General features: G+C 39.0%; 1 protein-coding gene across 1 annotated transcript in view; it reads right to left on the bottom strand.

The window, feature by feature from the left end:
• The window catches only part of LOC138020617 (uncharacterized), a 55079-nt gene that overhangs the window by 24432 nt on the left and 15647 nt on the right, over positions 1-15000 (bottom strand). Inside the window, exon 3 of the mRNA XM_068867583.1 lies at positions 12000-12580. Within this exon, the coding sequence (XP_068723684.1) occupies positions 12000-12576 (577 nt within the window). The 5' untranslated portion in view covers positions 12577-12580. The remainder of the gene's footprint in view (positions 1-11999; positions 12581-15000) is intronic.

Raw genomic sequence — 15000 nt, forward strand, 5'->3', positions numbered from 1 at the left:
ATCGTCACTGAGGTTAATCCGTGAAAGCTTCGAACGGCGGTACATAATTAACCGCTGACCCGTGGTTCCACAGCATCTGGGAATATCCAACCTTGACTGTAGGATGGGGCTATACTTTGAGTACTCATTGGCAAGTAACTGTCACTATTAATATTCGTACAGAAAAGTAATATCTATGTGATCTTTCCCCAGTCAAATAAAACTGTGCCTACAATACTTATTATTCACATTTTTTCTCAGATTGGTCAGACTGAGCCAGAAGTTAACGTTCGTAAAGAACAATAAACGGTAAGATACAGCTCTAACACAACCATCTCTTCTCTCCTAAGTACTTCTTGCAATATCTGGGCAGTCAGCAATGCAAATCCAAAGTTGAGTGGAATTTTCTTGAGCAAGTTTGCCGGTTTAGCCACCGTCTGCTCAATTATGCTCTGATAATAATCAGGGTGAAATGAAAACGAGTTGAATGTCACAGCATTAGGAAGTACCTTTTTGTAAATCCAGACAGATATATATATATTCATTCTAATTAATGAATTAATGAATTAATTGATTAATTTAATTCCTGTCTGGGAAACCAACCAATTTTACTTAGCTGGCTAGCTGGCAAATTTCTTGTGTGTCTTGCTGGGAAAAAGGAACAGATAATTTTTTTCCCAGTAACACTGAAAAACACCTGAAATGCCTTAATAACATTTCATCAATTGGGTGTAATAATACATTTTTCAACAAATTGGTCTTTAGGAGCCCCTGAACCGAGTCAGCTTAATTTGAAATGCACATCCAAATGCTAAAAACTAAACTAACCTCGCATGGTTTTAATCGTAGATTGGAGACTTTTAGCTTGGATCGTTGAATAAGGCTTAAATTAATAACTCCTTTGTTCTCTGAATAGAACCTAAGGGAAGATACCTTAATTAACAGTAAAGGTCAAGTAAATGATTCTCTACCATGCATCTTGAACACGCTTTCGCTCTTATTTCAGAGGGAAATTCCAAAACCGACAGGTCACCTTTAAATTTTCATTTTTAGTAACTACAGCTAGAAATTTGCCTTCAGCAGGAACACTTATTCCGATCGCAGATGAATACTCGTCATATTTTTCTTCAATCCATTCTTCAGCGTCAGAGCGGGTATTGAACCATGCAAATTCCTGCAACTGCGACGGTTCCTCGGTCATCACCACAAAATACTTGTGAAGACAAACTGAGTAACAGATTCCACTTATCGCTTTTTGTTCATCACAACCCTTTTGGATTTGTATCTTAACGTCACTCCATGAGTCGTTTGTAAACCATGATTGTGCTTTGCCATTGTATTCCTTTGAGCCCTTGGTCATAACGAGGTAAAATGTCGAGTCACGGGCTGCACATGCAGTGATTTTGAAACCTTTGTTCAACACCCCTTGGATACTCGATGTGCCAGCCAAAATGCATTGGTTGGTGCCAGTATCTTTCATGAAAAACACTCCAAATCCATGTCGCCGGTCACATGCAAGGGAATATATATAGTACCCCTTGTTCCACATCTCCTCAACCAACTGAATAAAGCTATCATAGTCTGATACAATCCCGCAAGCGCGGGCAGGAGTTGGGCTGTAAAGGTCAGACGTTCCGAGATATCCACTTAAGTTTCCATTGTGCAAACTTTGCGACAGCAAAATTTGAGTTTTTTGTACAAAAGCAGTGATTAAATCGCTGTAACTATGACGATCGAACTCATCGTCAACCGGGAAATCATTGTGGTTTCCTCCACTGTACACAGGCTCAGTACTAGGGCGTGGTTTCTTTCCAGTCATGAACAGTGTTAAGTCTCCACCTTCACCTAAAAATGACACGCCGATACAGGAAAAGAAATGAATAGATAGACAGGTCCCAGTTGTTTAAAGGTAGGATAACTTTATCTGGTGGATAAGGCACTATCCTACAGTTTCATTCTGTGCAAAACTTTAAGATTTTGCTCGCGTAACTGTGACTATGTATACTCTAAGTACTACATCTAAGTAACATTTGTCAATGTTTAACTCGAAGTGTATTTTAACCCCTGGATAGCGACTTATCCACTGGATAAAGTTATCCAGCCTTTGAATAACTGGGCCCGGGCCAGGGCAACAAACAAACCAGTGAACAAAACAACAAATTAAGATACCAAGATGATTGATATAATAAACTAAGGAATTCAAGGATAAATGACGAGATCTATACACAAGCAACTATAAATAAACTTATTACATTCTTTCTCATCAAACAACGACCTTCGATATACCACAACAGGCTACGTAAACGACAACGCCCCTGCCACTAAACATGTATTGCCACGGTAATCTCGCTAAAATCAATCACAATTCTCGGTATAAAACTTTATGAATGACATTTCTCAAACCGACTGCAGCGGTTTGACCGCGAGTGGCCTTGTTGACAGTGTAAAACGAGTGTTAAAAATTTTTCATAAATTAAGATACAGACTCCTCTTAAAAGTGAGTCGAAACGTTAAGCCAAGCAATTTTCGTAGCCATGAGCATGGAAGGGATTGCTCCAATCAGAAGAAATTAATGGACTTTTCCATTGCGGCGATTGGGCGAAGTATCCAAACATTACTTAGCTTTCCCTAAAATCTTTTTTCTTTTTTCATATCTAGCTTCATCCCTTTTCCACTTTTTTGCTTACAGTCGGTCTACCGCGTATTTCTTTGTTTGTTTTTCTAAATTTATTTTTTCTGCTTTTTTGTGAGCCTATAATGTACAGTCTTAGTTGCAATTGGTAAATCAATAAACGAAACTCGACTTTTGTTGCTTGCGGTTTTATACATTTCTTAACCGTTCTTTGCAAACTTACAATGTGAAATGAACAAATCCCAAGATTTAGGAAAATTAGAGCAAGCCAATACAGCAAGTAAATTTAATTTACTTTTTCACATTTGCACATCATTCCTTTTAATTTAATTCATAAATAAATCATTTACTTTTTCTAAGTTGAAAGAAATAGAATAATCAATACTCATTTTCAAAAAGTCTGAAAAAGTAAAATCGGAATTTCAAACAACGCTTTCTTTGGAGTCGTTGTGGTAGATCCTGCATCATGAGGTCCCCGTTGAGAAACAAGGGCATAAATAAGAATACAAAAATAAATAAGGTATAAATAAGAACACGCGTGTCGAGTTAGCAAAACAAATAGTTCTTACAAATTATATGACACAATCATATCTAAAAAGCACGATGGCCCATAGATGACATTTCTAATTTTTATTTATCTTGAAATAATTATCTGAAGCTCTGAAGCTTTAACTTCGTCCGGATTATTTTCTTCACAAAAACCACAGAAAATTTTTTATCTATTTAGAGATGGTAATTTTTTATCCTGAGATAATTTTCAGTATGTCGAGATAATTGTTTATCCCTTGATAATGCTTATCTCGAGAAAATAGATGCCCCCAGAGGCCAAAACCCATGGAGGCAACCTAGAAGCCCCCAAGTAAAAAGGGAAAATATGAAAATTGGTAGATATTGTACAGAGCGTTTTAACGTGACGTCACGGCGGCCAAGTTGTTGTACGCAACTAATCCTCCGGAATTGAGCACTATTATCATGCAAACGTTTTCTTTTGCTTCGGTGGAAAAACAAGGTTACTGATCACGTGAATGAAAACACTCTGTAGGGAAAAGCAGTCTCGATTTGCTCAACCGAGCGCGTAAGGTGATATCGGTACTGTTCAATAAGTTCGCGAGGTGTTCTGGGCAACTTGAGCCACGACGAAGAAAGTCACAAACGAACATCGGTATCGAACTGTTGTGTGGTTCGATTCTCAAGGTGAGCCATTTTCGAATATTTACCGCGAATATTTACCGCGTTAAGGTGGCTGGTACCAGTTTCCTCGCGCGGGGAGTAAGTCACCTTCGTTGCGTCATGCGTGAGTAACACGCACGATACAGGCGCGAGATTTAAAACCCGAAAAACAAAAAAACAAATATGGCGGCGTGCGGCTTTTTTCGCGCAAAGTCACTTTTGTACTGTTGGAGACCAAATTTTAATTTAAAAGAGACTTTACCTGCTAGAACAACTTTTGTCAATTCTGTGTACTTAAGAAAAATTGTTTCTGGAATTCAATGTTTCCAAAGTTTCAAAGGCAACTCGATCGATCGTGACGGCCATAGGGAGCGTATAAAGGACTCGCAAAGTGGACATAAATATGGAGAATGGACACACAAACAGAAATCATTTTGCTTGTTCTTCTTCGCCACATTCTATGGGTTGTATTTTTTTTGCTCGACGAATATTGCGTATGCAGGAGATAGAGAAGACGAAAAACCAAACTACGAGTCCAGGCGACACAAAGGTTGCTTTGCCTCCAAACGACGAATTCAATCCGTAACAAATCTGACAAGAGCAAAAAAATGCATAACCCAAGGCAAAGAAAATCACCCTGAAGAGGAACAAGACTGAACCGCGTAGAAAAATAGAAACGAGGTCACAGGTATGTTGTTTATGCGCTAAATATTTTTTTACGCCATTAACACTAAACCAAATGTTGGCTCAAATGTTGCAAATCAGCTAGATCGACCATTTCTATTTCCTTCCTGAGACTTTGCCTTTTGGTTTGAAAAATTAAATATCAGAAAGTACATAGCTTAGCAAATATATTTTCATTACGGCAAACTAAACACGAGGTTGATATTTGTGGTACAAGACTGATTGAACTTTATGTTCTGCGAAATGACCTGAAATCTTGTTCAAACTGTAAAGAAGGTGAGTGTCTCTTGGTGTCTTCAGAAGTTTCTTTCAGCAATAGTAGCCAAACAAAAACAAATAATAGTTTTTCTTCTTTTAAGAAAAATATCATTTCATTTCGTACAAGTAGACTACAACACAATTGTGAACAAGTACATCACTAAAATTAAGTGATCTTTAAAATTAGTGTAGAATAGAGGAACTTTTGTATTGGTGTGAAGGTTGTTGACTCTTCAATTGCTATATAATCCCCGAGTCATAAAGAAAGGAACATTTGTGAAAAATAGTTGAAAATATTATGAGTGAGGTTCTTAATAATGTTTCTTTTAGCTTCAATTGCTTCTTTCACATTGTTAAAAGTGGGGTGCCTGTTAACTAGCTTGATAGCTAAGTGCACATCCACTATAAACAAAGCATTTATCTTTTTTATCTTTATCTTTATCTTTTTTTTAATATCGAATTGTTTGTGAATTAAAATCTCAAATATCAGCGATGGAAGATGCTTATTTATCTATTTGTAATAGTGCCTGGCAGTTTTTGAAATTATTTTACAAAAACATGGCAAATCTACCCAGAATTTGTGAAGAAATCCTAAGAGTAAGTCCAGGAGGTTTGTCTTGAACGACAACGACAACTGTACAGATCTGTAAATGATTTTTTGTCTGCAAACATTTGGAATCGTACGGTTCACTAGGTGCCCGCGCGGGCACACGACCTAGTCAGCGGTAGTCGAAACGGCTCATGAGCAACTGCTGATCTTATGAAGTCTGGATTTTTATTTTTATTTTTGATGCATAGGAATAACAGAACTCACGAAGGCTTTTGCACGAAAACAAGCCCGGTGACCCCTTCTTTTTATTGTTTCAATATAATATTACTATTGAGAGGAAGCGCCAGAAAAAAATTAAAAAATTCTACGGAGGGAAATTTCTACTTTGGGCAAATTGTCGTTTTTCCAAGTTTTCAAGAAATCGGCTCCGTAAAATTCTTTTTAAATTGCTGTGCATTTTCCTTTTCAGATGCCAAAAGCTATTGCCATAAAAAAAAAAAAAAAACACGGGGTCACCGGGTTAATTTTTTAGCTATTAGTGGCTTACGCTAAAAATCAGGGCTGGAAAATCATTGTGTAACGTTGCCATGGTAACTGCTGATGACAAAATAACAGCTGCTTTTGGTCAAGTATAAGTTATATAATCCAACCTTATCAAAATATTACAGTGGCCTTGGTCCGCCTTTATGTTCTATTCTTTCAAAGTTATAAGTCGTCAAAAACCCGAAAACTGGTACCAGCCACCTTAAAACGAACATCTTAGCCACACAGATGATTTGTTTGACGTTCATTGAATGTAGTAAAAGTAGTAAAGTAGTAATGTTTTTTTAGTGAAAAATGAGCAGATAACGAAGTAGAAAGTCAAAATGTCAATTGCTATCAAAAGATATAAAATTATTATAAAAGGTACTTACTTCTAAATTCTAAAATGTACTTTTAGCAAAGTTATTTCAATACTTCGACGAGCCGATTTTCCACAATTTGCCTTTTTTCCAATGTTTTTCCCCCATGATAACACAAGGCTATAAGAATAAAACGCAACCAGTGGTTACAAACATTTGATTGAACTGCATAACTTTTATAAACTTAACGTTTTGTATATTACAACATCATTGCATCCCAACTGTTTGCTCTGTTTATCCGTGATCAAAAGTAGTGTACAGACCAACCTGCTAGGATTGCAATGATTACTATATAGGGAAAAGAAAACGCCGATTACCTGTCAAAAAAACAGAACATTTTAAAGAATTGTCACGAATCTGCAATTGCTGATCATGTTTTCTTAACCAACCATAGAATTAAGTTGGATCATTTTGAAATACTAGCAACTGGTCGATCAGACATGCATTGTAAAATTAAAGAATTGAAAACGTTGGCAGTGAGAAACTTTATCTCTATTATTACTGGGTTGCCAGTATGGCAATCCCAGTCGTAAAATGCGTAATATTTTTCGGTTTTTTAATTTTTATTTTTTTCCGTGTCATGAAAAGTCTTGCCTGACACTCCCTTGCTAAGTGGTGTCTTTGTGCACAGAGTCTTCTGTGCGTATTGTGTTAGGTTTGAGGGGGCTGGGGTAATGCGTAGATTTCCCTGCACAAAGAAGAACATTTAATTAACCTGCAATGGCGTCGAAAGTCATTGTAACGCGAATGGCGTTTTAGTGGATCTTTAAACAAAATATACCCTTATGGAGCTGAAGAATGGAACGTCAATTGGATGAACAAGAAAAGTGCTGAAACATAAATATCTGGAATCTTTAAAGCGACGAGTAATGATCTTCGACAACAATTTATTTTTCGCCGTTGGATATCAAGTGAGCTTTCTTTGTAATATTTTACTAACTTGGTATTATATAAAACACTGAGATCAAATGGCAATTATTTGATGGATTTAACAAACAATGAAGGAATCGAACGCCTTGAATTCACCACAATGTTTACTCAAGTCGCATCTTAGTTGTCTGGCAATTTACATTTACCGGTATTTTGTACTCAACAAAAAAAAATGGAAATGTGACGATGAAGTATTATTTGAATGAAAGCTTGTTGTCTCTTTTGTGCTTCATTTTTTACGGTCAAGGTTCTTTCGAAAAGGGTTTGATGTGAACTGTCAGAAATTTATTTAATTGCATATGCGTTGCGATACGGATTGTGCCACGCAATTGAAATAGGAAGGTTTTTTGCCTCTAATAGAAAATATGTTGTTTGTTTCAATACCTTTTTGCTGGAAAAGGATTTTGAGATATTTTCTGCCTTTGTGAATTTTGATATCATGTTGTGTATTGAATTTTCGAGCTTAACAAATTTGCATACCTGGGTTGAAATGCGATACGGGAGGATTTTTGTAGTATTACTCTGTAAGCAGGTCAGGTCTGTTAGAAGCGTGCTTGTGTTTCAAAAAAATGAGCACCAAAATCAGCAAAAAAATTGTGACGCTGATGAATAAAGAAGTAGCTGCTATTTCCAAAACGATGGAGTTATCTGGTGATAAATAACCTCACGTCTTGGAGAGTAAATTGTTGACTTTGCAGAAACAATGGTCAACCTTAGGAGTTAGGCGATTGTGATCTTTGTGTTGAATTCGCACATTTCTTGTCAAAGTTTATAACACTTAGAAAACTAACAAAAACAAAAACCCGATATCTTGCTATCATTTAACACAGATGCTTCACTGTTTCGCGAGTAAACACGCCGCGGTATTAAACTTGATCACGGCGCCCGCTGAATTCGATGTCACTTTCGATTTTGCGATTTACTTGTTCAACCAAAAGTACAATGACAAAATTCAACTTAGCAAAAATCTCCCAAAATGTTTTTCGCTGATGGTAACTTTTTATATTCGCGGTTCAAAATTACATGTAATGTTGTTATGTTGCTGATGGTAAAATATTTTATTCTCGATCGACCGTCCGGAAAACTTCCTTCTGCTCTTCCTAAAAACTGTGTATCAATATTTATTTACTTTTGGATCAATATCTTTTTTTGCATAAAGCAAGCTAACAAAATCTGTACCTCGCTTGGTTCGCGTTTTTGAGCGTTACAAGAGAATTTTTGGTCCTATGCTTCTGTTTCAAAGTGGTATATTTTTTAGGTCACCCATCCAGATACTAACCCCGCCGGACAAGGTTTAATTTCAGTGAATATTTGTATTACAAAGCAAAACATTTCCATTGTTTCTGCCATGCAACATGGCCGCCGACCAAAAATTCTATTGGAGCAACATATGACGCAAAGACAATACAACTCCTGGAAGACAACACGCAGCTCAGTTGACAATATGGAATAAATCTCTGTGTTACTTCACTACCACACGTAAGCAATGCGTGTCTATTTTTTCTTAAGATGACAGGAATTTCTTCTTTCTGACAAATATATAATTAATAGGCCGGTAGCCAGGTTTTTAACCTCAGAAAAGGGTCTCTTTCGTCGTATGAACGTGTGAGCCAAAGGGCCTCTGCTGGTATGAATTCTGGGTGACCCCCTAAATGGTCTTAATGACCCCCGACTTGAAAAAATGCACTTACCATAGGCAACCCAGTGTACGCTCACGGAGCGTCTAATTAGCATATTTTTTGTCGTTTTATGTCAATCAATTTCGTTAGTTTCCAGTCCGTACAGTTGTATCACTTCTGATGATGCACGTTTTAATATAAGAAACGTTAAGTTTATAAAAGTTATACAGTTCAAGCAAATGTTTGTAACCGCTGTTTGCGTTTTATTCTTATTGGAACTAAAATGGCCCAAGTCAAATAATTTTTATGAAAATCAAGGCTAATTTGCATGACAATTTGAAAACCAACATGGCGGCTATCGTGAATAAGGCCTACTGATAGTTTGTCAAATAAACGTTGATGGAAATTGAAAATAAATAACCGTTTGTTGTTGCCCATTCTTTCATTGCATCTTGCACTTTCATTTACCTACCCAGTGATTTACATGTAGCGTAATATGAAGACATCACAATGTGCAGCACATATCAATTGGAAAACACCTCAACTGTCATCCATATCTTAGGCGGGGGCAGATGTAGTGAAAACTATTACTAGTAATAATAATAATGTATCTCGAAATATATATGTTATTTACTGGCTGGGAGGTCCGTATAGCGAAAAACTGTGCCCGAGATCTTGAGGGACCAACCTCGTTCCCAGGGTCTCCACTGACAAAGAGACCCTGGGAACGGGGTTGGCCTAGGGACGTACTCAAGGCCGAAGGCACAGTTTTTCTTTATACCTGACCCAAGCCGGTTTGATAACGTATATACTTTTTTATTCTGAAAATGAACATGGTAAACTGGTTTGCAGAAAGTCTTTCTACGCGCTCTACGTCGCACTGTCACAGTTGGAATTAACTTATAACTGAAAAGAAGCAAAAATAACAGCAAGGAGACACACGCTGACACCAACCCGATGTGGCCAACACATCACGCATCCGCACAGCCATTTCACCCGGTCAATTAGCAACCATGGACAGCTGTTTCGGCCTTTTGGGCCTCATCAGCATGGCGTAGCCATCTTACCAACGGAATATGTTTAGCACCCCATTAAGTGGCAGCTTCACGTGCCACACATGTGGTAAGCTGGGTTGGGAACAGCAAAACTGTTCGCCCACGGCAAGCGTGTGGGAAGGTGGATCACATTAAGAGATCGCTGTGTCACGTAAATAAAAAACAACAAAAACAACAATAAAAGCAAGGTGACACACGGTAACACCAACCCGGTGTGGCCAACACATCATGCATGCGCACAACCATTTCACCCAGTCAATTGGCAGCCATGGACAGCTGTTTCGGCCTTTTTGGGCCTCATCAGCATGGCGTAGCTAACATACCACCTTCCCACACGCTTGCCGTGGGAGAACAGTTTGGCTGTTCCCAACCAAGCTTACCAAATGTATGGCATGTGAAACTGCCACTTAAAGGGGTGCTAAAAACACCCGCCTGGTATGTAAGCTACGCCATGCTGATGGGGCCCAAAAGGCCGAAACAGCTGTCCATGATTGATCGGGAGAAATGGTTGTGCGCATGCGTGACGTGTTGGCCACGCCGTGTTGGTGTTAGTGTGTGGCGCCTTGCTTTTATTGTGAAAGCGCAGTGAAAATTGAGAGATTAACGATAAAACAGAACTATCTCTTGGTGCAACAAATTATATATAGATTTAGCCAAGCCTAAAAGCGGAGCTCCCGGCTTGTTTATTCTTACTGGCTGTAGGATTAGAGAAAATAAAAGGCTTTGGAACTGTTCGCCTTTTGGTTTTCCCGGATATCGCTTAATTATGCCATTTTCTTCACTGCCTAACTAGTGAATTCCACGGTTAATTTCACCTGAAAAACCGACTGATCGCATGCATCACGAAGGGATGAGTGTGATATCGGTTTTTCCAGCGAAATCTACTGTCAAATTCACCAGTTAGGCAACTAATTTTTGTTGAATCGCAAGAGTTTTAAAAGAAAACAGGCAAATCCTCAGCAAGCGAACGGAAAAGGAAAGAAGGCATTTCCGACTGTCAAAAGCCAGCGAATAGGAATCGCGCTAAAATTAGAAATCATAGACATACTATAGCTCGTGATGTGACAGTTCGTGCTTTATTTATTCCACTTTATCTCTGAAAACGAGATCATTTACATTTTGATGCACTTCATTGAAACACGCCAGCTTGGCTTAGAACCAGAATCGGCTAGAAAGGACAAACTTCAAACAAGATCTCCAACAAATTACCTGTACATGCTCTAAACAAACTTCTGAAAACACAAGCTGGTGATATTTCTCCTTACTTTTGCGAGAACTCATTGCGATATACACGTTTAGAACATAAGTGCAAAATTTTCTTGTTACTGTCGAGGCACATCGAAAAACAGTTAGGAAAGCGGAGTAAAAAAACTTCTTGTTCGGTCGCATTTTAAAGCCAAACAAACCAGCAAAAGATTCGAAGCTATGTTTGCCAAACTCTCACTAACGAAAACTTGAAATCTTATTTTCCGGTGAAGATGGTTAAGCGCAAAAGTAGTAAAGTTCTCTTATTTGTGTTCCGCCTTTCAGAGATTGAATCTTGAATGAGCTGTTTCTCGGAGATTGTAACATCATATAGTGATTCCAGATAAGTTCTAAAACTAGAAAGCAACTTTTAAAACTGTGATCAGCTTATTCTGAACAATGGGCGTATTTTATACGTTTGAGAAAATAAAACGAAAATTTAGCACCTAAAAGTGTTTCGTTTCAAGACTTGTCAAGGTACAGGGGGGATTGTCACTGCAAAATAACTCAAAATAGGCCCATAAAATTCCGGTGGTACAGGGAAATGATCCTGTAAATTGTTTTAAGGTTTTGATTCCGTTCCTGGACAAATAATCTCGCCACAATCTCACTGATTCATACGGTAAAATGCTCAATTCTACACTCGACACGACCTGAAGAAACAAAGTGATTGTCAAAACAACACTTGCTTCCAAGGATCTTAGAATGCACGGTCTTCTCATCTGACTTTCTTCTCGTCACACGTAATTGTGCTAATCCATGTCAGTAAATTAGTCTCAAACTGGGATTTTGGTCTCGAAGGTTTAAGGGTGGATAAAGCTATTCACCGAATAAATCTCTTATTGCATGGATGGTAATCTATCCAGTGAACAGCACTACCGGTTACATATGCTGACAAAGCAGTGCTACTTTGAGTTCCCAACCGCTGTTTACACGTTGCTAAAAAGGGCACTTTCAATTAAACAACTCACGTACCTTTTGTATCAACAGCTTTGGAATAAAATGGGCATGCTGCGAGACAGTGGAAACCAGTGATGTCCTTTTGAAGACAAAAATTTGCCCAGTGACCGCTATAACAGGCATCACTAAAAATCATCGGATAGAACATTCCCCCTGGCACCATGTCAAGGATGTCTTGGATGCTGATTGTCCCATCATGGAAACACCAGTTGCCAGTCCCCACTTCTCCGTGTCCAGTGTAGTACAGCATAGGTTTCGAGCTATTTCTTTTGCACTCATCAAATAAAGTACGAATTTTTGCTAATGCATGAGCCTTTTTAAGTTGAAGATCTTTCACTGTGTTGTGCAAATAATGTCCTACCGCGTTCTCCATGTTGAGTAGATCATGAGTAATTCCAGCTAGAAAAGCACCGTTCTTGTCCCCAGGAGTATCCCGAGTTCTCCTCTCAGAAATTTCGATGCTCCTTGGTGGATCTGTTGCTCCTGACAAAAGCAGCCACAGAGGCTCTTTATGTGTTGGCTTCCACAGAGACCAACAGTCGATTCGACCAACATATGGTCCTTGTTTAATTGCCGAGCCAGCCAAATCCATTTTCCTATGAAGGAATCAACACCATCGTCATCTTCAACTTGATCATAATCAGCCAGGCCATTAAGGGCGCAAGGCCGTAGGCGACAATAGAAGAAAAATGATTACGTAAGGTAAGGTAAGGTAGGGATGTGAGATCCGGGAATCGAACTCAGGATCTCTTGCACAAAGACCGCGCACTAGCCGACTGTGCCACCCACTCTATGCCACCTCGGTTGCAGTTGAAATCTAAGATGGCGTCAGCCTCGTCGCCATCTTGAGAACCCAACTGCGCTAGTTCATCGTTATTAGTTCTATTCTACGTACGTTTGACCATCGTTTGCATTTGCCCTCACTTTTGCGTTTCTGTTCAACTGTGAGCGAGGCTTATGGACGGAACAAACGGGAGCCGGAGCCACCAGCAACCCATGTTCCTGGAGCCCCCTAATATATCTTAATTTCGATTAATTACGGTTATCAAAATGTTAAATAAACATTGCAGGTGGCCTTGCAGTTTTTTTAGATAATTGGAGTTATTATTTCCTCACACTGAAGCAGTCGACGAATAATCAATATTGCTGATTCTATTTATGTGATTTTAAAGTGTCTGTGTCTATCCTGTCTACAGGGTTTTCATGGTTTTGACATGTCTATAAAGCGTACATAAAGGTCCCAAGAATAATGTTTCGAGTCCGCCACTTTTTAACCCCGAAATCAAGCTTCAAATTTCGCCCTTTAGCCACGCCCAATTTAGTTGACCGCGTAATCGAGGATTGGTGAGTAGTGACGTCACTTCAGGAACGACTCGAAATTGGATCATCTTGTAGTTTCATTAATTATATAATTAAGCGACACTTTAGGACACCTTTGAGTGTGTGATGGAACATCAAAGCGACTTTTATTCTGATGATGATGGCAACGGTCTTTCATCGGATTCGAACGAAGAGACAGAGTTCGAAGATCCAGACTCATTTAACGGTGATGCTCCTTCCGATTCAGAAGAAGATAGGGCTCCTATTGCCAAGAGCCACTGACAGGCGAAGATTGGTTTGGAGTATATAATCGTGAAAGGACAAAAATGGAAGACAGACAACACCAGCTACAAAACCGGCTCTACAGAATCGTACAAGAAAGCACGAGCATCAGTGGTGATAAAGAAAGTATCTGCAAGAATTTTTAGGTCTACTGGTTTCGTCGGTTCAGTATCTATATTTGTCTCTACTTGATCGCCAATGACAGAACACTCAGAAGCCGAAAAATCTTCAGTGGAAGGAGCTAATAGGGCTGTTTATACGAGAGAAAATAAGCCGCGGCTTACTCTGGCCGCGGCGTACATAATACGGAAAGGAACTATTTACACGAGTATAAACTCCCCGACCAGGATAGGCCGCGGCTTGAGAAAGCCGTGAACGTAGATTTTGAACCATTTATACGGGATGTTCGCGTCGTATGTAAGCCGCGGCTTATTTTCTATCGTATAAACGGCCCTAATGTGGATGTTGTTCCCCCCAAAATCTACAGAACGAAAACAGAAAGCGCATGAGCGTGCACAAGAAATTAGACGCGAGTAATTAACAAGACGTGAAAACAAAAAAAAACAAAAAAAAAAAAAACAAAATGTGGCATGATCAACTTGACGACGACTTCGTCGGATAAATCTTCTTCTCCCCAGGTATTGCGCTGTGACTTTGGTACTAGAAGAACACCAATTTTATCCTTTATGAGTGTTCGCTGGCATTTAAGATTCCCAAACGATAGGCGTCGTGTGACGTCCTCGGAAGCGAAGTGACAAGAACACAGAGCAGATGAAGCGCTTGGTGTCCACTTGCCGCGCTTTAACTTCTCGAAGTCCGCCCATTTCTTTCCTTCTGGCCTTCGCTTCACTTCGATCGTCACCATAAAATGGAATTTTATGTAAGGCTATGCCCTTCTTTGGATCCGGAGTATTTGAACAACCCACAACAGCACATCTATCAGCCATAATTTCCGACTGGAGAGCACGCCAAAGGAACATAGCAAAAATGATTTTCCAAAAAAATTGAATTTGGCGCGCGGTTCCTGACATGACGTCACTTTGATTGAGCTAATTCTTTTGGGGATTATTAATTCCGACTATGCTAAAGTTTCCCTGGATGTTCAAACTGCAGTTCATATCCTCTGTGTATCAACTAGAACTATTATTGATTTAATTTTGACAAATATGGTTGTTAACATAGCTCCCTCTTTCTGTTTTTTTCCATTTAGGTATCTCGGAGCACAGTTTAATTTATGCAGTACGAAAGTTAGCTGTTCCTAAAACTAGACCTGTTATCAAGGAGGCGCGTAATTTAAAAAAAAATTGTCGAAAAGGATTTTCTTAACGACCTGAACGGGGTCTCGTGGCAAAATGTTGAACGTTTTGATGACCCTAATTTAGCGTTGCGCACGTGGAAGTCTAAATTCAATACA

The sequence above is a fragment of the Montipora capricornis genome, chromosome 1, assembly GCF_036669925.1.
Source record: "Montipora capricornis isolate CH-2021 chromosome 1, ASM3666992v2, whole genome shotgun sequence".
Classification (NCBI taxonomy): domain Eukaryota; kingdom Metazoa; phylum Cnidaria; class Anthozoa; order Scleractinia; family Acroporidae; genus Montipora; species Montipora capricornis.